Genomic DNA, 11,596 nt, shown 5'->3' on the forward strand with positions numbered 1-11,596 from the left:
TTTTTGCAGTTAACAACAACACACACTAGGTACTTGAAGCATTCACAACCTGCATATTCATGTTTATAACATAAACGGCAAATGGACATATTATTACACTGAGAGTGGTTGTAAAAAATTTTGTAAGATGGGTAACAGGGCATGACTAATGCATTATGCGATGGCTATGTCTACGATCATACATGCGAGGGCCTACGCCACACGTATGACAAGTGGCTGAAGCCATTTCTTTATACTAAAAATTGACCGCAGCGACAGGAAATTGAAGTCTTTTTTACTCTCTTTTTTATTCATTTCTGCATGCAAAAACATATGTATCTATATATAAGTAGTGAAAGTAACTGTTTCCACTTTTATAAATGTTTGGCTTTTGGGTGGCTGCATTATTGAAGCTCTGCCGCATCTAAAGCAAATGTGCGCGCTTAAAACAATGACCATCACGCCGGCTTTCAATGGAATGCCGGCAAAAAGATGGTTTGAGAAAACGCAAAAAATGATAGTCGTAAATAGCAGAAAGAGCGATAAAAATTATTTATGTGTTTTTAAAGTAATTTCGAGAGTTTCCTGCAATATGTGATGGCCAAATGGGAATTGAGCGGAAAATAGTGAAGAGTTTGAATAGGCGAAAGTAAAGTTACTTTGTAAAGAAATTGTTACACTGCTGATACATAAGGGCTTGTTTACACAGAAACCTTTTTCTTTTCAATAATAGAGTTTAAAAACATTATTATAACTAAAAGCATATTGACAAAAATATTAGAAAACATATAAAATGGCAATTGCAACATTTTAAATTTTTTGGAGAGTAATGTAGACTTTTGCATTTGCTACGTATTAATTTATTTGATTAGTGTTATTAATTAGAAGACACGCTGAGTACATCTGCGTAATTTTAGAAAGTTTGGAGACTTTGTAGACTTTTTTGTTAAAACTAAAAAAACATAAAGGCATAATATTGGTCACATTTTTTAATTTTAAAAATTACACAGCTCATTTTTTGTTGTTTGAAGAGTTTTGAAAAATAATTTTTGTGCTAATAATGCAAGCAATTATGTGCGAAATTAATGGTTTGCTCAAAGAAGCATACATACATATGGATTGCGCCATTAATAGCGCTAATTAGTAGATATAACAAATCTAGACAGTAATGATGGATAGAAACAACTAATCAAATGTAGCTCTAAAACGGTCATAAAATATTACAGATCAATATAAATCACAAGTGCTATGACAATCACATACATACAGCGCTAATTAGATGCAATTGTCATTCGATAATTAATAGCTTTACAACCAAATATGGTTGCAATAAATTGACATATTAACACTGCACATACTTAAGGTTTTCGCTTTAAGCAAACAACTGTTGCTATAAGCAACAACTTTCGCTTTCAAACTCAAGCATAAGACAAATAAAAAAATCTAAAAATGTTAACGTTGATTGATAAATTTCTGCACAAATATGTTTGAAAACTAGCAATTAATGAGCTGTAATAAAACGATTAATTAACGTAACAAACGGTGTTCTAATGACAGTGGGAGTAAATGGCAAATAACCACAACAAAATTATTGTTAGATATGACGTTATAGATTTTGTTTGAGTGTGTGTGTTGTGGACGATGTGGCATACCGAATGTGGAAACCTTGAAAAGTTTCAATTTATTATTAGATTTTAAATTTTACTAGTGAAGAATTTGTTTAAAGTCTCCAGATTAGGGAATCCGCAGAGTTATAGGCTCACTCAGGGAAGTAATTCCTTAGGACACAATTTTTTTACATGCTACATCTAAAAATTTATTAAAAAAATAAAATAGCTTTATTTATATAAAGCAATGTGGTTTTGGAGACTTTTTTCCATTTTATGTAATATTTATATATGCTTTACTTAAAGTATTCCATTAAGCATATATGTGTGTATACTCGTATTACAGTTTATCTTTATTCTAACTACAGCATTAACTTCATAAACTATGAAAGTCTACAAGATGCAAAGTTTGTAGACTTCTTTAATTTTGTTTTTTGAGAGCTAAATATGTACGAAAATTTTTAATATATCAAGATATTTTGAAAAGCTTTAAATATTATATTTCAAGGTAGTGGAGAGTTTGTAGACTTTTTAATTTTTTGGTGGGGAGTTTGTAGACTGTTTTATCTCTTTAAATACTTGGTTAAAAAATGTTAGTTAACTTTTAGGTAGTGGAGAGTTGTTAGTTTAACTACGGAAAATGAATGACAAGTTTGCACTTATCAAGCCGCTTTCAAAAACATTAAATATTTTATTTTAAGCTAGTGGAGAGTTTGGAGACTTTTATTTTTTTTATCTTTTGTTACTAAAAAGTTTTGATAAATGTAAGTATTTCGACGTATATAGTTATATAATAACTTTGCAAACGAATGTAGACTTATGCAAAATATTTTTTTTAATAAAAATTCTATGTAATAAATTTGCTAAGACTTCTCATTCAGCACGTAAGATGTTATAAATTCTGAATGTTAGAACTAGCTTCTTGTAGTTGTTGTAAACTATTTCCATAGTTTTATAATCTGTCTTTAGACATTTATCTATAGCTACAAATATCAATTAAAAGGCATTAAGTTGCACCACTTAAGTACATATGTATGCAACTAAAAGCCAGCACATATTTCATATATTCAAATGAAGTCGACACTTGACGCCTCCACAAGGCAAGCCCACCTGTTGCATAAAATATTTATTTACGAGCACTGTATTGACACATACATAGCAACATGCAATTGCATAACAACTCGTGCACTATTCTCACATTCTTACGTTCACAGGTACTCCTTCGACATTTACATTTATAGATTTCTCATTCTTGAACTTTAATTTGCATAGACATTTATCAAAGTGGAAGAAGTAGAACCATTTGATGAAGCGTTTTGCTTCCACAATAGCGCGGTTTATTTGCTCCACTTGCAATTTATGCAATTGGTAAGAATGGTGCACCATTTATGTATATGGGTATAGCCATTTAATTCCTTTCCTTTATAAATATACATACATACACATGTATGTACTTGCAACATTTACAATTGTTTATGTTTATTAGAATTTTTTCTTTAACTGCAATGCATTGGCACATTGACATTCAACTCGCGTGCAAAAAAGAAGAGGAAGAACCGGTTGCTGTCATGCCTTACTTGGGTTAACTTAAACCACTATAATAGTCATATATGTATGTATGTACATAGATATGCACATTTACGGTTGAAGGCCACTGCTGCTAAAGGCTGTAATATTGAGATTGCGCAGCGCTGTTTTCGGCATATTTAATTGGGAAAATGTTCAAAATGAAAATATTCTTCACATATCAAAAAACAAAAATTAGTCATGAGCAAGAACATTGTTGCACATTTAGAAATTAGATTGGTAAAGTGCCATATAAAACGCTAATTTTTTACTTAACCAAACCTAAAAAAGCTTTTTAACATTTTACTTTTTTTGGAGACTTTTTCCAATTTAATTTTTACTCATGCGAATGCACCTAAATATGTAATTAATACAGATTAAAGTTTAAAAATTAATTGTATGTGCAACTCATTGTGAGTGTAGACTTTGGATACTCTTCTAACATAATATTAACATATTTAAATTCATACACTATAGTTTACACTTAATTTAGCTCATTAAACAATTTTACTAGAAATTGACAATGAGTGTAGAATTTGGAGACTTTTTAAAAATCAGTTATGATTTATTCCACTTCATATAAAACTATAATTTGAACTCAATTAAATTTAAAAGTCAAGTTTATATGTCTTGGAGTTTGAGCATAGATTTTGGAGACTTTTAGATAATAATTTTTATTTAGTTTAAATAATTTTTTAAATTAAAATTATTCAATGTAGTAAGAATACACATTTCTTCATTCACGAATTATTCAAAAATATATGTTTTTGTTTACTTTGTTGTAAATGTAGCGTTTGGAGACTTCTGCACAGACTTAGTTTTATGGATAAAAAGTCTAAATCAGATTTTGCCGTAGACTATGAAGTGATTTTCTTGTAGACTTTGTATACATTTTATTTTGTGTAAAATAATTTCTAAAAAATCAACTCTACACTTCAGCGCAGAATTTTTTACAGTTGCGAATGACAATTACATTAAAGCGCTTATTATTTCCAAATTATCAATTTATTAACAAAATTTTAATTTTTGTTTAATTAGCTGTAAGTGTAGAATTTGGAGACTTTTCAACATAGTTTATTTTAAGTTAAAGGTTTACTTGAGTAGAAATATACGAATTAGTGTGTTTAAAAAAAAAATATCTCAATCAGATTTTGTCCGTACACTTTGGAGAGATCTTACTATAAACTTTGTAGACATTTTTTTGTGTGTATTTTAATTCTAAGCCGGAAGACAATTATAAGTTCCTTGCAATTTATGCAATTTTTTGATAATTTGGAGACTTTCGATAAATTATTTATTGTTACGTTGGCGACCTTTCCATCCAAACCAAAGTAGAAACTAACAATTATGCTGCATTCGGATAAAAAAGATTCAGCATTTGATAGCTACATTTCTCATTTCGGATAACAATTTTTTCAAAATTTTTTAACTTCATTTCTCAAACTTCAATAAATTTCTAAAAATCTAATAAACCGTTATTTTATTCCACAGACTCTTCAGTCGTGTCCCATCAGCTGTGTCAACGAACCCGACACACTCAGCGCCAACAACGACAGCCTACAGACGACGCCGGATAGCACACTGCAGAAGCCGTCCCAGCAGCAACGCAACAACGAGGCGCACAACAATCATAATAACCATAATAATAACAACAATAATAACAACAATCACATAAGCAACAGTCACTTATCGAACAGCGCCACAAGTGACACATCATCAGCGTCCTTCCAGCAGCGTTTCGATTTCAATCGTTTGAAGGCGCGACTGCCTGAACTCAATTGTCTACACAGTTTGCAACGTTATTGGCAGCAGCAACAACAACAGCAATCACAACAACCACATAACGAGAACATCGACAGTGACATCTTAACCGGGTCACACAGAGATGAGTCCGCTGGTGGCAACAGCTCATATTACACCACCAACATATTAGGCTGCACCATCAGTTATCCATTCGGCAAGGAGCCAAAGTCGGACGGCGCCAAGGAGACACCATTGCAAAAGTTCTATCGCCATCAGCAACAGAAGAAAATGCCAGCATTTCGTGGTAGACGCGGCTGGTGTGGGTGCTTTCAGGTGAGTGTGCCACTATTAGTGTTGCCTAATGCATTTACAACGTCCGTCCGTTGGGTTAACTAAACGATTGCCACTCAACAGCAGTCATTAAGGCTTGTGCAGCGAGGCGTATACGCAATCGCTGCGGTAATTGCCGAAGTGAGGCTTACGCGCAATCTCGTGTAAATGCAGCGAGAGGCATTATTTTTTATACCCACGCAAAATTTCTTACTAAAGTAGTTTTGATTTGTTCATTTAACGGTTCTTACACCCATATTTTTGTACTCAAATTTCTGCATGAGTCTCTAGCATATGCGGTACAAATACCGCGAACTATTAAGACACAGATTCTGACCGCACCAACGTCTAAGTTCCTCGACAGGTGACGTCGAACATATTTCTGCCTTAAAATGTTCTTATAAAATCCAGTAGAGTTGGGAAACGACTGAAAACTGTTCCTCTTTACTGGCGTAGACACCACTTACGCAGTTATAGCCGAGTTAACAACAGTGTGCCAGTCGTTTCTCTTTTTTGCAATGTGGTGCCAATTAAAGGATCCAAGAGAAGCCAGGTCCTTCTCCACTTGGTCTTTTCAACGAAGTGGAAGTCTTCCTCTTTCTCTGCTTCCCCGGGCGGGTAATGCGCAGGACGTGGATGATGAGTAACTTGTAGAGTTTTGTCTTTGTTCTTCGAGAAAGAACTTTACTTCTCAATTGCCTACTCACTCCGAAGCTTCATTCAACTTCATTCAAGCCAAGCTATTTTCAATCCATTACGCTATGCCAATCTACGTGATTTATGCCAGTTGCTTGTTCGTTTCACCACTCTCTAATATTTTCTCATTTTTCGCCAATCGATGGCAGCTGCCATAATTTCCGTAATCATTACAACCATTATTTGTTTCGGTATCATCCTAAATTGGACCTCTCTTACTTGTGCCTTCAAATTTGTTGCTATGAAGCACATTTTCTTGTAATGGGTGTTTAGTAAACTGGCACGCGCTGCCGACTTGGAAAATCGTTCGAGTGTAACGAAAGTCATTGGTGTTCTTTTCCTTTCATTCAAAACCGAATGAATGGCGTTGGTAATGTTGCCTCAAATGCCCATGTTCACACTGAGCTGCGCTTTGCTAAAAGTCTTAGCAAATTCTCGACAAATTAGAGCGTGAAAATATGCAATTTATTGCTTTTATTGTTGTTCGCATCGACATAACGGGTGATTTTTTTGAGGTTAGGATTTTCATGCATTAGTATTTGACAGATCACGTGGGATTTCAGACATGGTGTCAAAGAGAAAGATGCTCAGTATGCTTTGACATTTCATCATGAATAGACTTACTAACGAGCAACGCTTGCAAATCATTGAATTTTATTACCAAAATCAGTGTTCGGTTCGAAATGTGTTTCGCGCGCGTGTTTTGTTCAGCGATGAGGCTCATTTCTGGTTGAATGGCTACGTAAATAAGCAAAATTGCCGCATTTGGGGTGAAGAGCAACCAGAAGCCGTTCAAGAACTGCCCATGCATCCCGAAAAATGCACTGTTTGGTGTGGTTTGTACGCTGGTGGAATCATTGGACCGTATTTTTTCAAAGATGCTGTTGGACGCAACGTTACGGTGAATGGCGATCGCTATCGTTCGATGCTAACAAACTTTTTGTTGCCAAAAATGGAAGAACTGAACTTGGTTGACATGTGGTTTCAACAAGATGGCGCTACATGCCACACAGCTCGCGATTCTATGGCCATTTTGAGGGAAAACTTCGGACAACAATTCATCTCAAGAAATGGACCCGTAAGTTGGCCACCAAGATCATGCGATTTAACGCCTTTAGACTATTTTTTGTGGGGGCTACGTCAAGTCTAAAGTCTACAGAAATAAGCCAGCAACTATTCCAGCTTTGGAAGACAACATTTCCGAAGAAATTCGGGCTATTCCGGCCGAAATGCTCGAAAAAGTTGCCCAAAATTGGACTTTCCGAATGGACCACCTAAGACGCAGCCGCGGTCAACATTTAAATGAAATTATCTTCAAAAAGTAAATGTCATGAACCAATCTAACGTTTCAAATAAAGAACCGATGAGATTTTGCAAATTTTATGCGTTTTTTTTTTAAAAAAAGTTATCAAGCTCTTAAAAAATCACCCTTTATTTAGAATGTAAGCAAGTAATGGTTGCTGATAATTGGAAAACTCCTTGAAAGTTGCCTTCTAATTACTGTGGGTGAACCTTAATAATATTCCTTAATAGACCATTTTTCATGCGAAGCGCGGTTTCATGGCTCAGTTGTGCTTACAGACAGAAGAAAGTTTCCAGAAAATTTCTAGCCAGTATCAAAATAATTTCAGAGGTCCCAAAGATTTGAATTCTTGTTTGCCATAAACATATGAAAACGATTTCAGATAGATTTTTGTAGAACAATGCGGAATTGACAGTTCTTGACCAAAAAAATGGATTTGTTCTCCCGAAGTAATACCGACTGTGTGGATTCGGATTATTTTTAGTGTTAGACTCTCTTTTACTAAATATTTAAAAATAAATAAAACTAGCAATTTTATGGAATGCGTTTTGGACTAGATCTAGCAAATGTGCCCTTCATCCTACTAAAATTTATTTAGAACAAAAGTTTAATCAGTTAGGGTCAGTGTTTTTTTATAATCCACCAAAGCTCTTGACTTTCAAGGCCTGCATTTAGTATATAAAAATGATTTATTAATAAGATGGAGCCGACTTTGTTTTCTGTAAAATTTTAAAGATAAAAAAATATTACTTGCAATAAAGCTGATTTTAGTTATTTAAAAAAGAATATCGATTATTAATCGATAATTGGAAAAATTATAGAAACAAAAATTATTTTATCGATTGTTTTTCAAAAAATATCGATTATTAATCGATAATGATAACATAAATTTATTAATCGCAAATTTCGTCGATTTATTTATAACAAAAATTATCGATTATTAATCGGTAATTAGAAAAATTGTCGAAACAACAGTTATTTTATCGATTGTTTTTCAATAAAAAATGTCGATTATTAATCGATAATGAGAAACAACAATATTTCATCGCAAATTTTATCGATTTATTTATTTTAAAAAATATCGATTATTAATCGATAGTGATAAATCTTTTGGAACCATAATTTCCTCATTGAATTTTCGATTTTTACATTCCGTGATTAAGACAATAACGATTACGATCGACGATAAGCAAAATTGTAGAACTATCGATTAGTCTACTGCTTCGATAAATATTCTCTCTAACCTATAACAATATTCGATAAATAATACAGTTGAATAATACTTATATTCGATAAATACTCTCAATAAATTTCGATGATTTAAAATAACATATCGATTATTATGAAATTTCAAAAATCATTGACTATTATTAATCGATAATTATAAATAAATGTATAAACAATTATTTCATGTATTGATTTATAATGAAAATATCGATAATGAGAAAACTTATTGAAACATTATTTTTTTAATTGAATTCTCGATTTTTTATACATCGATACCATGATGAAAAAACAACTATTACTTATCGATCGTGGACAAAATTGTAGAACCACCGATTATCGAAGCAATAGATAAATATTCTCTATAACCTGTTACAATATCCTTACTTATCGGTATACAGTTGCATAAATGTCGATAATCATAAATATCGAACATTTCGATGATTTCAAAAAACATATCCGATGAATGAATGATTATGAAATTTCTAACGTCATCGACTTTTCTGCTGCGATAATAAATACTGACGGACGAGAGAATCGAAACGCCAAATACAATATCGATTATTTATCGATAATTTGAAAAATTATATAATCACCGATTATTTTCATAAAGTCTACCGTTACAGACGCTATAACTGAATAACTATCGATCGTAATTTATTAAAAATATCGATTATTTCTCGATAGCTTTCAGAAAAAAAATAGTTCAACGAAACATAAGGAAGTTTTTACATATTTCTTCACTCCAGTTCGTTAAATTTTTATGGCACATTACTTTTCCATTTTACGTAGGTCCACTTCAGTTTATCACCGACATTGAAGTTAAAAAAAAAATATCTTAAGTTTGTTTCAGAATTAAACGTATAGCTTTTTTTTTACCGATTTCTGCTATTTGTTATCAAATTTCGCTAAAGTAACGGTAAAAACGATTAAGTGAACATTGCAAGGCCATACTCACTTTCACACCGAAATGTGATGGCATAATATCTGTTTGTATTGGAAAACTTGCCGTGGGCACACTACGTCAGCAACTATAACGACTGCGAAAGTTGCAACAGCCGCTAAATTGCAATAACAATAACAGTAAACGCAATGAAAATTCGCAAGCGATTGCTACTACATATTTTCCGCATACTATACTTATATAGGTATGTATGTAATGACAAAGCGGATCAAAAATGCATTAGCGGCTATCGTTATGGCTACTTGTTGCTCGGCGTGCAGTAAAAGTCTCCATATTATGGTTCGGTTACTTTCTAAGGTGTTGGCATAGTTATTGCTGCTTGATTTACCGTTATTTATTGAAATTTGTTGTGATTTTTCCTTTATTAGCTTATTTGGCGCGCTGATTTGGCCATTTGCACATAGTGCACGAATTGGGGAAACCGAATAATGGGCAGTGCAGAAACTATTACCGAAACATTAGCTTGCTGTGGAATGTTAAATATATTTGAATGAGTTTGATAATAAAACAATTAATTGGTAAACTAACTAGCGCTTGACATAGTTAAGGCGGATTTTTCACCGCGGAAAGTTAATTTAACACTATTGGAGACTTTTGGAGACTTTTTGAAAACCAATATAACTACCAAAAATGTTTAGTCACCACAACTATTTGGAAAAATTAAAAGTAGAGTAAACAAAAATTTTGGAGACTTTGGAGAGTTTGTAAAAAAGTAGTTTATCAACAAAAATATAACAAAAGCCAAAAAAATTATATACTAGCACGCGAAATAGTAACAATTTAACCAATAAGAGCTTTGGAGACTTTCGCCACTTACATACAATTTTGATGTAACACTACTTTTTATACCATAAGCATGAATAATTCTAAATAAATTAGGTTTCAATAAAGTTTAATATAATAAAAAGAAAAGAATAGCATTTCCTCATATTTACGCGACTTTATTAAAACTTTCATTTAACTGAATGTATGTACATACATACATACATATGTACACATATGTACATATGTACATATGTATGTATACAAAAAAATTTTCGCACGTCGCATACGAAGGTTTACTATATTCATATGTACATTCATTAAAAAAAATATCGAATGATATTTTTTTGCTATTGGAGAGTTTGGAGACTTTTAAAATGAGGAGAATTTATATATTTAAGATGTATAGAAAAGTGTAGATGTAGATATAAATAAAGTTGTATAAGTGGAGAGTTTGGAGACTTTTTAAAATTTTCTTAAACTTGAATATTAGCAGTGAATCAGTGCCAACCAACATTATAAACTTCTTTGAATGCTTTTTTAAGTTGTGTAACGTCTTTTCTTTTTATTCTCAAAGTCTCAGAGTCTTAACAAATATTTATACTATATATTTTATTTACTTTCAGGATGACGAACCACCGGAGATTTGTGTGGTTGAAGGCGCCTTCACGCTACAAACACTCACACCCACTCAACCAATGCCACCCGTGGACGAGTTGGATGCGAAATTTGCCGAGCTCGTCGAAGAACTCGATCTGACGGCGCCCAATAAAGAGGCCATGCTCAATTTACCGCCACAAAAGAAATGGCAAATATACTGTTCACGCAAACAACCGATCGATACCACTGATGGTAACACCACATCAATCACACAACCACCCACAGCTGAGTACTACATTGAAAACCTAAAGACCTTAGTGCGTTATGTGAGTCTCAGCTTCGAAGATTCCAACAGTCATGAATATTATATACGTATCGAGGGTCATGGACCGTTTCTTGACGCGTTGAAAACGGCGTTACGCACGTCGGCACACAGCTTTGTCTTGCGTTTTGTCGATCTGGACGGTTTGCCTTGTCTACTAAATCTGCTGCAGAAGATGGACATATGCGTCGTGAATAGTTTACTGCATACGAGAATTATTGGTTGCATCAAAGCGTTAATGAACAACTCGGTAAGTTTAAGTGTCAACATGTGAAAAAAACATATATGAAGACCTGTCGTTTTTTGACGTTCTAGACCGGACGCGCGCATGTACTGGCGCATCCCACGTCGATCGACACGATCGCACGTTCACTGGTGGCGGACAATGTCAAAACGAAAATTGCGGCGTTGGAGATTCTGGGCGCTGTCTGTTTGGTGCCAGGCGGACATCGCAAAGTATTGCAGGCTATGTTGAACTTTCAGGAATTTGCGGCGGAGCG

The 11,596-nt window shown here is 33.6% G+C and overlaps 1 protein-coding gene across 1 annotated transcript in view; it reads left to right on the plus strand.

Annotated features, from left to right (window-relative positions):
- The window catches only part of LOC125778231 (disheveled-associated activator of morphogenesis 1-like), a 97,341-nt gene that overhangs the window by 84,218 nt on the left and 1,527 nt on the right, over positions 1 to 11,596 (plus strand). Inside the window, exons 2-4 of the mRNA XM_049454873.1 lie at positions 4,644 to 5,228; positions 10,801 to 11,346; positions 11,412 to 11,593. Of these exons, the coding sequence (XP_049310830.1) occupies positions 4,644 to 5,228; positions 10,801 to 11,346; positions 11,412 to 11,593 (1,313 nt within the window). The remainder of the gene's footprint in view (positions 1 to 4,643; positions 5,229 to 10,800; positions 11,347 to 11,411; positions 11,594 to 11,596) is intronic.

Source organism: Bactrocera dorsalis, chromosome 4 (assembly GCF_023373825.1).
Source record: "Bactrocera dorsalis isolate Fly_Bdor chromosome 4, ASM2337382v1, whole genome shotgun sequence".
Lineage (NCBI taxonomy): Eukaryota > Metazoa > Arthropoda > Insecta > Diptera > Tephritidae > Bactrocera > Bactrocera dorsalis.